A 12,369-nucleotide genomic window follows, 5' to 3' on the forward strand; every position below is an offset into this window, starting at 1 on the left:
TCCAGTCTGTGATTATCCATCAACATCCATTCCTTTAATTTTGGCCGAAATAATTCCTAATTTCTGCTTTTCTAAATCAAACATTAGGTTAAATTCCCAAAAATAACTGTAAAACTAAAGTAAATAAGTTAGTGTTAGTGTTGAAAACGTCAAAAAAGTGAAAAACATCGGGGGAAAAAAAACGTCAAACGTGTTGAAAATTGAGACAAAAACGTAAGAAAAAGTTAAAAACATTGATAAAAAAGCCTCAACACATGTGTTGATTTTCAATTTTGACGGGAAGACAACTCAAGGGTTAAATGTAGCTACTCAGAGAAGAGTTAAAGTTAAAATATGATATATGTACAGAACAGCTGCAATGTTGTTGTTTTTGACTTTGAAAACCTGGGCCTTGTTCCAAGAATCAAATCTGGAGCATGAACTGTGGTCTACTTACTAATTGTTGTGGCAGATAGTTTCGGTTTTATGTGCTGAGTTGTTAAGATTTCCCACTCTGGAAATTAAATGCGTCAATAGTCATTGTGACAATTTCTCCGGTAGAAGATAGTTCCAAAGATAACCCTTCACGGTGAGATCTGTGGATCATCACGAGTAACAAAAACCTTTTCTTCTTAAAAGACAAGCTTCTGTTGAATTTTTCAAATGTCTTTTTTTATGCTGCACAAACAATCTGTCATTAACCTCCATTGTATTGGGGTGTCAGGTATGGACATTTCAAACCTCAACAAATTGACCAGAACTATCAACAGTTGCAAAGGGTAAAATGTAACCACTCACCCAAATTCAATGATTGCTCCAGCTTCAAGCTGCTAGCTCAAATGATTATCAATGATTATCAGTTATCAGTGCTTAAAATCTTCTAGTTTTATACATGCATATAGATGCTCTCAGGACTGTGCACCAGGTCTCGCCCCCCTTTCTTTTTTTCTGCACTACCTATGCTTTATATACTCGTGTGTATAATGACAATAAAGCCATTCTATTCTAAGCTATTCCATTCTAGTGTTCACATGATTGGCTTATGTGACATTATTAAAGCTCCATAGCTAAGACTTTCCCTAAATTATTCTGAAAGGCTACTCACTGAAACCTTTAACTCCTCTAGTATCTGCAGAAATCCTCTCTTTATTTCCTCTCCCTGACCACTGGTGAAGCCAGCAGTCTATTGCTGCTTTTCCACAGCATGGTACAACTCGACTCTACTTGAGTCACTGTTGTTTGCTTTTCCCTTATCAAAAGTTTTGGATAGCACCTGGTACTGTTTTTATTGCAACTTTTGTTGTTTTTTTAGCAGATTAATGTCATGTTTTTACAATTTCACAAATCACAAACTACAAATTTAGCCATGATTTTAGAAGGTGGAGTTAAAATAATGCCATTTTTAAATAGTAAATAGTAAGGGTGTGACGAGATCTCGTTTTACGCGACGAGATTTCTCGTCGAGGTGAAAAGTTGTCTCGTGAGGCGATGTGATGTCGCGTGATGGAGCGTGAATTCCTATTGAAGTTTCTCTCTTTTCATGCTTGAAGAAAAAATTGTTTCTGTTGCACTTGTAGTTTTGGAGAGAGCAGTACTTTGGTTATTGATACACTTATGTGCATTTACAGTGTTATTTTTGTTATTTACACATTTATTTATTATACTGTATTTTTGTTCGGTTGTGGAAAGGAGTTAGATTTCTCGTGTGAATTGTACAGGGCAGAAGCCAGTTGGTAGAGTTTATTCAAAACATTTTGCAGTGTTTGCCCGTCCTTTACATAATTCATTAAAATAGTAAAAAAAAAAAAGTATAATAACATTCATCATTAATAGTTTTTCAAAATGCACCTAAATTGTTTGCATTTTGTGATTTTTCAGTTGAATAATAAAACTATTTCCATTCATATTTTTCCATTCGTATATTTCATGTCTTTAATTTTTTTTAAAATCTCGTCTCGTTCTCGTGAACCCAATCTCGTGATGTGTCTCGTCTCGTGGAGTAAGCGTCTCGTCACACCCCTAGTAAATAGTCATTTTTTTATTCACTCAGGCACCATGCAAAAAAAAAAAAAGCCGTACAATTGAGGAAGTGCAGACGTTCCTCTGATTGGTGGCTGACAGAATTGGGTGGAAGATGATCGTTTCATGGCTTTCAGCTGAGAATCTTGCCTACACCGACGGGGTACTATCCGCAGTGGAAAACGAAAAGAGAAAAGTGCTGGTAATCAAAAGGGGAGAGTCGAGTGGAGCCGAGCCGTATCGTACAGCGGAAACACAGTAAGCCAATCACAGTTCACCTCACAGCTGTGATGAACAGCAAACCTCGCGGCTCATGGGTTAAAAGTTGTCCTTGGCCCACTTCACTCCACACGGCGACCAAAATGCCAGACATCCACCCTTTTTCTCTTCTTCACTCCCTCACTCACTATAGTCTACTTCATTCTCTTTCTCTCAGACACGCCACGGCACTCCAAAGCACGCTGGTTAAATGTTTGCACAATAACATACAATTTTTCGGAATAAGTTAGTGTCCAAACACACACTCTCGAAATGGATTAGAAGCACTCGACCATACCCTTGACTCTGACTGTCTCACTCTGCCCTCTCACTGACATCAAGGAGGGAGCCATGCTTCTGTTGGAAGACACTCTGACAGACGGACGAGACACGTAGATCTGTGTGTGTGCGTGTTTGTGTGTGTGCATGTGTGTCAGCATGCATTGTGCGAGTCAAAAGAAATAGATGTGTAGTGGTAGGAAAAAGCGAGTGAGAAATATAGTGTATGTGTGTTCATGGTGTAGACAAATTGACAAAATAAGGGAATAAAGAGCATTATTTTCTTGTCTGTCTGACTGAATGTTTTCTTCTTTCATCAACATGTTTTTGTTGTCTTTCTAATTTTCCCTCCTCATACCTCATTGGTCTTGGTCTCTCCGTTCTGGGCGGGGCCGTCGTCCTTCTTACCCTTAGCGGCGCTTTTCTTTGCCTTCACCCCCTTATCGTCCGCCACCTTCTGCATGCGAGAAAAGAGAAAACTGCGTTAAACTGCAAAGGTCCATATCATCGTGCTAGGGAACTAATTCCACTATGACCTCAAAGTGAGAGTCTTTTGCTTATTTTGACGCACGTTTCAATTCATGGGGGTATAAATAAATGATGGTAGGCGTAGGTGTCTGTGTGTGTGCGTGTGTGTGTGTGTACTTTACCTTGACAATGGCCTTCTTGGGCTTGGCCTCAGACTTGGGTGGAGCAGGTTTCTGTAAATCAAGCAGAAGCTATTTAGGATTGACTAACTGAGCAGTGCACAGTTTTGGATAAATATAATCTATGTTATCTATATTATTATTATTTTTAATGTGCATTTAGTTCTCCCTCCTCTCTACACGTACAGGGACATTTCTGTACTGGGTAAAATCCGGTTGCCTTGGCATCAAGAGCTGCTTAGAGTATTCATTGGGACTGACACAGAACACATGGAGGCTGTACTGGCTCCCACTGTAGTTATTAATAATAATCAAGTACTTGTACCATATTCCCTATAAAGCAACGGGATCTGAGAATAATCCTGTGCAAAGTAGTTTTAAATACCTGCCTCTTTTCAAAATGAACTGACCTCAGACCACTGAACAATGACTACATCAGATGGGAGTTCAAATTCTGGCCACTCAGTGTGAAAACCTCTACTACAGAGCTTTTCCAGGCCGCTGAACGTGGCCCCCGTTAGCCTTGAGCCACGAGCTACAGTAACACTGCTGTGGCAAAATTAAATCATGTGATTATGTCTCAAAATATCTCTGTTTTTCTTCACGGACACACATGAGACGATAAATGAAAGACATGAATTCTTCTTACGCCGGGGTATGTGTGGCTTGACATTTATAATTCGGTGCAGGCAATTACCATATTAGACCATATGAGAATTTAGAAACACAAGGAAGGGTATACTTTGACACGCAGTCCAAATAGTAGCCGATACATAACATCGCAGTGCTGGTTTGCAGCCAAAAAGGGTCACATGCTTATAAGATGAACCAGGAACCAGGAAATCCGCTCAGATCAGGAAACATGCGCAACATTTACAGCTAGCATGTTGCCATCACAGTCACATTAAAAGCTTAAAGGAGTAGTTTGGCATTTTGGGAAACAGCCTACACTTATTCTCTTTCATAGCATTCTCATGTCTGTTCGCTAATACATGAAGCACTGTAGTTTTAGAGAACTAAATTACAACTGTAAACAGCTAGCGCAGTTACTTCCTGGAAGAAATAGTCTCACGTAAAATGGCAATTTGCCTTTTTTAACAGTTCCTTTATTTCCCAGATTAAAAAACCAAGAGTCATTGTTATAATTTGGAGCTTTAGCGGTGCTGGTAGTTTTTTTTCTCCTTTTGACGGAGCCGGACTAGCTGTTTCCAGTCTTGCTAAGCTAAGCTAATTGGTTGCTAGCTGAATAATAAGCAAATTTCCCAAAATTCTAAACTACTCCTTTAAAGTGCACATGCAAATTACTCAATACGGATGGGTTTGACATGGAAAGTACAACACAGATAAAAAACATATGGCAGAGCTGCATGATCACATCAAAATTAAAACCTAACAATTCATTTGCTAGATAATATTATTATTGTAACTAAGCTTTACTAGGATTTGGGGAACAATGTAATGCAAATTGAACATTTTTCTATGAATAGTTTTGTTGGGTCACTGTCGAGTGAACTTTAGTTAGGGGATCTAATTAAGAAGAAATTATTTTTTGTTACTGACACAATCATTTCTAAACTCATTCACTGCTATGGAAAGGAGGAAGAATTATGACTAGACTAAAAAAGTCATTTAAATAACATGTCCTGGCGCTAAAGGTTGGTAACATAAAGTGATAAAAAGGCCTTTAATTAACAAGGCAAATTGAGCCTTTAATCATGCAGCCCTACATTTGAACAAGGTGTTGCAACAGACCCGACTGAGAATGGACAAAGACAACAGAGAAAAGACAGGCGTACCAAGACAGACAAAAATCCTCAGGGAACATGTTTATGGAATTTGTATATTGCCTTGATCAAATCCATAAACTGGGAGAGGACTTTACTCCGAGCCTTGGTAACATGACACTTACTGTGCTAACCCAGAAAACTGAGGCGGGATGAGGACAGTGAGAGAGGTGAAGACAGGGAGGGGACTTACCGCTGACAATCTCTGTGACCTTCTGGGGGGCTACCGGAGCAAGGGATGATCAATGAGAGAGAGAGAGAGAGAGAGAGAGAGAGAGAGAGAGAGTGACAGAGAGAGACAGATATCAGTTGTACCTCAGCGAGCTGACTGTGGGTGCTCGGTGACTGCTACCTAATCATTAACCTGTCATGTGTCTATTCTCACACACACACACACACACACACACACACACACACACACACACACACACGCACTATAACTTAGTACAATAAAAACACAGCACACAAACACGCCTGCACGCCCACACACAGCACACAAACCCGAAACATTTACCTCTTGCTTTGTGACTTTGGAGGCCTCCTTGCCCTCAGGTCCCTCTGGAGACTGTAGGAAATGCGACAAGGAATGGAGAGACTGGTAAGTGTGTGTGCTCACACACCGTATGCGCCCTTTACACTTAACAATTTTGCGATTCCAATTTTTTCTGGTTGTTTTTATCTAGCATTATCAATCCATTTTAGTTCTTAAAAATTAAATGTGGTTAACCAGGGTTTTTTCTCTGTTTAGATCTGTGTGTGTGTAGTTCATGCTCTATGGACAATGTATAATTGTATAATGCTAGTTATGAAGCAGCTTTCAGAAAAGGTCAGAAGGTTACAAACTGACATGAAAAGTGCTCAAGGCTCTTTTTTTATTACATGAAAACTTCATGGACAGACATCACACTTACTACTAATAATATAGTAACTGTGTATAAATGTGAACCTGTGTGCTCAAATGATTAGTTGATTAAATAATCAACAACAATTTTGTTAATAGTCTTTTCAGTCAAATATGTTTTTGAAGCATTTTTTTCATTTTATTAGCAAAAATGGCATAAAAAATTACTAGTTCCACTTTTATTTTGTTATCCTTTGTGAGATTGATTGGTCTTTTATGATATTAAATTGTGGGTTTGGGACTACTGGTCAAAATAAATAAAATCAGCTTCTGATTCTTTGGGAAATGTTTTAGATATACTTTATGGACCAGATGATTAATTGAGAAAATAATTAGCTGATTAATTCATAATGAAAGTAACCCTACAGCCCTGTGTGTAACACTAGTTTTTTTTTAATACAAAAACTTTTAAGTCCAGGGCATATAATAAAAACATACAAATGAACAAAAACGGCATACAACATAATACGATATTTCCATTCTGATTTACTAATACATGGTGAGGTAGCCTATTCAAATATTTTATTCATATATTTAGGATTTTAACACAGTTATGCAAAAAGAGCGCTGAAATGTCTTACATTTTATTTTTTTTAATTACTTTAGTATTTTCTGAATTTTTTTATGATTTAGTATTTTTCTTAAAATAATAGATTCAAACTGCCTATGTTTCACATAACTACCTCTAGTTTTAATCTTACAGAACTTCTAAACTGACACAAATTAGACCACGGACCCCATCTTTTAAGGCTTTTACCCGGGGTCCCCTACCGGATTTTGATCAGGTTGATTTTTAATTTTTGCTTTTAGATGTTTTATTACAGAAAGTGAATGAGCAAAATAGTCATACAATCTGTCATTGTGTTACTTCTGGATGAAATTATAGTGAAACTAAATGATTCCCCTTTTTCGTTAGGGGCCCTATAAAGGAGCCCTGGGGGTTCCCCGGACCCCGCTTTGAGAACCACTGATGTAGGCGTTTTGTACCAAATGCAATTTCATATTATCTAACATACTGACATGTGGGGATTGCCATTTTAATGGAGGCACCTTGCATACATGCCAAAAACTGAGCTTCCCAAAGAATGATGGAGTCATAATAACTCGATGATCATATCATCAACATGGCATATAGGCTGCTGCTCAGGCTGCAGCCAGGTAAGGACGGTGTACACGAGAGCCCACCCCCACCATTGTACAAAAAAAAGGTTGGTTAAGCCTGCAGGTTGGCAATCGCATCATTTGCATGTGGGGGACCTCCGCCCCTAGAGGGCCCCCATTCTCTGTCCTCAAAGGCGAATCTGCGCAGACAATGGCAGTTTGTAGATGGCAGAAAAGCCGATTTCCATGTATGCACTGGTACAATGCGCTGGAGCTCGTCGTGCAATGCTGTTTAGATAGTGCCACGGTCTCTTTTAACACAGCGGCAATTGTCCCTGATCCCCTCTTTCTTTATTCCTTTCTCTCCGTCTGGATTTGGGTTTGTTCAATCGGATTGGCGCCTACCATTCATCCACAGCGGAGAACCAAAATGAGACAGGGAAGTGGGCATCTATCACTGTTAAGAGTGCACATTATTCAGAATCAATAAATCTCATACATGAGTGAAACGCGCCGCGAAGAATTATCATCACGCACGGGATTTACGCGTCCTTCCATCCGGCGGGTCCGTCTGACATTCACCAGTGCGCACAGTGGACAGGGAAGTGGCAAATAAAACGACCACGGGAACGGCCATTGAAATGAACACAGGGACATGTATAATGTAAAGATAAAATGATTAGAATAAAAATCTCACGTATAAACTCCAAGGCGTGTTAAATACACCTGAAAGGTTGGGAACGAAAAGATGCTTCCTGAAACTTTGGCATCACCTCACCTGCCTCGACGGCGCCACAGAAAATCGCGCACTGCTATTTTTCCTCAAATGCAAGAAGAGAAAAACTACAGTAAAGTGAGCTGGATGGCACACACGGCACTCACCTTTCTCTTCGGCATTTTACGCGTCAGTTATTCTCCACCAAGCGCGGGAAGATTAAGGTCAAACCCGAAGGTCCAGTAGAGTCGAATTTGAACTACCTCGAAATACAGGATCAATATCTAAGCACCTTCGATAATATGTTGATTATATGCACTCCCCAAAACTCTATACCTCCCGCAGCCATTGGCTAAAGGAGTCCAAATCCTCTCCTGTGCTGACTCCTGATTGGCTCGTCCCGTCACTATGTAAATAAGAGGCCAGCGGACATTGGGTCAGATTTATCGGAGGGTGTGTGTGATTGGCTACGCGCTCTTTATGCGCAGATCCCACCAGAGGGCGATGGCTGCGAGAGAAAGTGGAGACAGGCCAATGAAAGCAGGGCCGACTCTCGGTGGATCTGGGAAATGTAGGACGAGAGAGACGTTGTAAATAAAACACAAAGGACCAGAAAAATGGGCACAATGGCACAATGTCGGCCATAGAAGAGCTCCAGAAAATCTGGCGAGCATTGTGTCTTGTAGGGTTTCTACTGCTGTAAAGAACTAGTAATCACACACCACGTTTGGCACAACCAGCAGCCCATCACTGCAGAGGCACCAGTGAATAAGGTCGCAAAAAATTCTGACACATTAGACCACAGAGTGATTTATCACATGATAGACTTTTTTACTAGAGTGTAAAGCATCAGACAGGTGTACATGTAGGTTAAAGGCTAAAGTGTGCCCAAGTGAATTCAATATTCACTGCTTCAATTGAGTTTTTTTGAGTTAAAATTCACCTAATAACTAAAAAAATGACCTTAAAAAAGAGCCTAAGCCCTTAGACCAGGATATATGCCATAGTGTATTAACATGTAGCCTGTAATGGGTTTTGGGAGGCTATATATTATTTGTTTGAATTGTTTCTCACATAATTAACACTTCTTACATTTTTGAATAGTACACTTATACATTATGTGTATTGCTGTGGTCATTTGGTATTTGTATGTTTTCTATATGTGAAATACTTGTTTAAAAAAAGGAGAGGAGTAAGTTGTGTCTATGAAACTGAATTGTAATGTGTTAAGACTAGGATACTGATTTAATGTTTTCTCTGTTGATACCAATTCAAACAGCTCATTTCTGGGCATCTGCTGACACAGAGGGACAAAGACAAAGAAAACGGCATTCAATCTAGATCGGCCTGTCATCCACCAAATAAGGTCAGTATTGGCACAGATACTCATCTGGTGTATCAGATCCACGTACACTAGCAAATACTGTAAACCACACACTTCTGGGCAAAAGTAAAAACTCAATGGACAACCCTGATAAGGTATATAAAAGCCAAGGTTCAACAGGCAACCCAGTTGATTAGGATGCGTCTCCGTCCTTAATGGGACACTTCCAAGCAAAGTTCACAACAACCATTCTGGTTGACCCTAGTGCTCGTATAAAGGCCAGATAATCAGTCCAAAACAAACCTGGATGCACAGGCGCTTCGGTTTATACTCCATGAGGTGCCTGCATTCACACATGTTCACACTATGTATGTCTGCGTGTACAGTTTGTGTTGTCATACAGTCAGTCAGTCCTCATAGACCCTGATATGGGCAGATGAAATTAAACTTCAAAAACCCTTGCGCCCATGCTGCTGCAGAAGTTATATATTGAACTTTAGTCAACCTAAGGGCCCATTAGCCTAAGGGGGAGCAAGTTCAGATCTGGTATCCTCTGGTTGGCCAAAGATCAGTATAGATTGGCCCCCGAGTCTTATAACTACCTCCATGGGAAGCCCAGGGGACTCTGTCAGCACTACTACTACATTGTTGGGACTAGGGCAAAATCCTAAATATAATACAAAGTAATTTTTTTTAAAGATTGTTTTTTGGGGCATTTTAGGCCTTTAATTGACAGGACAGTCAAAGATATGAAAGGGGAGAGAGAGGGGGAGTGACATGCAGCAAAGGGCCACAGGCCGGATTCGAACCTGGGCCGGCTGCGTTGAGGAGTAAACCTCTACATATGGGCACCTACTCTACCAACTGAGCTATCCGGGTGCCCAATACAAAGTAATTTTAATTAACCACATTAACCAAACCAAACCAAACCATTTTTTTTTTTTAAAGTGTTTTACAACACCAACAGGCCCTTGTTCCTGTGCCCCTCCTAGCACCCATCCAGGGCGCTGCTTTTTAAGTCAAACCTAACCCTGTGTTACACAGGTGCCTGTTTTTTTTTATCTTGCTCCTGTGCCTTAAGTTTTATACAACATTGTTCAGATACATTCCCTCAGTGGCCTCACATAACTTCTTTCACAGGATACAAAATCGCTAAATGGAACCACTGGCTAAGATTTAAAAGACTGAAGAGTGCAATTATATTGAAACCAGACAAGGTTCAGCATTTCTCCCTTTAACGATTATCACTCAACCATTATCTAAACAGTTGCCGACTTCATTTTCTGTCGATGGACTAATCAATTAATCAACTAATTGTTTTAGCTCTACTTGAATGTCTCACAGGAAACTGTTTTCTATCTGTGAAAGGCGTTTTGGGGTTACCTTAATCACATTTTCTGCATTTTTATCTCTCTATTACTTTATATATGTATATAGGGACTCTGCACCACATTCCCCCCTTCTCTTTTTTTCTGCACTACTTACATATTTTTTTTTAATTGAATTTAATTTTTATTTTTTATATTTTTTTATATTTATATTTTAAATTTTATATTGTATATTGTATATTATGTATTTAATATTTAATGTTTTATGTTTTATATTTTTACAATTTACAATTTATATTTTATGTTTTATATTTTATATTTTATATTTTATATTCTATATTTTATATTTTATATTTTATATTTATATTTATATACAAATTTTATATTTTATGTTTTATATATATTTTTTAATTTATTTTTTGTGTTGACACTAAAGGGTTTGCTTAAATCTCGTTGCACAGGTACTGCACTTGTGTTTAATGACACTAAAGGCATTCTATTCTATTCATATGCTCAAACTCTGTTAATAACTAGAGATCTGTGCTTTGATATTTACTCAATTTATGATAATATTGTGTGTATGGAAACTCTACCAACTTTGCAACCGTAATAATCTGGAAACTCTTCTATACAATATCCTACATTGTGAAACTTAAGCACACCACTTTAAACATGGAAGGCCAAAAAACCTTCTACAGACAAGTCGACAAAAGCAACCTCGACATTTTTGTGTAGTCACAATAGACACACACACGTACACACAGAGAGAGCTACAAATCTCACAATGGACAGAGCTTTCCTGCCCAAACAAACAAAACCCTTCATGTTAGAAGTCAACCCAGAACACACAGGAGCAGGTAGTTTGATGGCCGCTCCACTGTTTCCAGATAGATTCCCACCGTCAGCTAAATGCAGGGCAAAAAACACAATGAGGAACATGCATACATACACATACATCCATAAAAGACACAAAAATAATCGAAAAATGTTACGTTATGTGTTTTATTCCCATTGATTCACATTGTCACTGTCGTTAGTTTTGCAGACACAGTACAAATGTTGACCTGATGATGGCGCTAGAGGAAAAGAGCAGGGATCAACAAAGTAATTCCAAGTTGCGCTGTGTACTGTAATGCACTTTATATCGGTAGAAGTCACGAAGCACTTTCACGCTTACGGTTAGTCCAAAATTCTGCAGCACGTCTTTTAACTGGAACTAAAAAGCGCGCTCATATAAGTCCAATTCTTGCCTCATTGCACTGTGCTTCCTTACGTTTTAGGATTGATTTAAGATTTTTATTTTTGTTTTTTTAAAGCTGTGGATGGACCGGCCCCAACATCTCAGTATCTCGGACCTCATCCAGATTTATAGGCGGCACCGTCCCTGAGGTCAAGAGCCAGCTCCAGCTTGTGGTCCCAAGACAGACTTAAAACTCGGGGGACAGGGCCTTTTCTGTGGTTGGACCTAAACTCTGGAACCTCTGCCCCCCCCCCCCCTTTCCCAACAGCCCCAACAGTTGATTGTTTTAAGTCTCGTCTTAAGACCATTTGATTCTTTGGCTTTTCACTCAGTGAGTTGTGTGGTCCTCTGATGGCTCTTACTGTTTTATTGGATTTTAGTATTTGTTATTTTTATCTATTTTTAAAAAAAATCTTTTTAAACCAGATGCTCTTATTTTGTTTTTACAATATTTTACATGAATTGTTTTGTACGTTTGAGTTTTCTGTGCCGCACTTTGGTAACTTTGGGTTTGTAAAATGTGCTACACAAATAAAGTGGAGTTGGATTGAAGTCATACTGAGCAAAACATGATCCATGCAGTGTTTGTTGTTCTCGTTTCACATAAAAGAACAAATGTTAACCTGCTGGCAGTGCTGGAAGAAAACTCAGGGCATCTCCAATGTCAGTAGGATTCATCTACTGGGGACCAGTAGAAATAAAAACACAAAACAAAAAAACAATGTAGATTTTATAAATCTTTTTATTTAACCTTTATTTAATCAAAAAGTCCCTTGAGATTGAAATCTCTTTTT

General features: G+C 39.0%; 1 protein-coding gene across 6 annotated transcripts in view; it reads right to left on the bottom strand.

Annotated features, from left to right (window-relative positions):
- The window catches only part of hmgn3 (high mobility group nucleosomal binding domain 3), a 10,155-nt gene extending 2,050 nt beyond the window's left edge, over positions 1–8,105 (bottom strand). The window contains exons 1-6 of one of the 6 annotated variants that reach the window (XM_032543607.1): positions 7,851–8,105; positions 5,481–5,531; positions 5,160–5,189; positions 3,186–3,236; positions 2,894–2,989; positions 2,555–2,654 (exon numbers count right to left, since the gene is read on the bottom strand). In XM_032543607.1, coding sequence (XP_032399498.1) covers positions 2,555–2,654; positions 2,894–2,989; positions 3,186–3,236; positions 5,160–5,189; positions 5,481–5,531; positions 7,851–7,865 — 343 coding nt within the window. In that variant the 5' untranslated portion in view covers positions 7,866–8,105. Of the gene's footprint in view, positions 1–2,554; positions 2,655–2,893; positions 2,993–3,185; positions 3,237–5,159; positions 5,190–5,480; positions 5,532–7,850 lie in introns of all 6 variants that reach the window. The other 5 variants (XM_032543606.1, XM_032543609.1, XM_032543608.1 and 2 more) reach the window with 5 other exon arrangements.
- Between the last annotated feature and the right edge of the window lie 4,264 nt (positions 8,106–12,369).

This window comes from Etheostoma spectabile, chromosome 18 (assembly GCF_008692095.1).
Source record: "Etheostoma spectabile isolate EspeVRDwgs_2016 chromosome 18, UIUC_Espe_1.0, whole genome shotgun sequence".
NCBI lineage: Eukaryota > Metazoa > Chordata > Actinopteri > Perciformes > Percidae > Etheostoma > Etheostoma spectabile.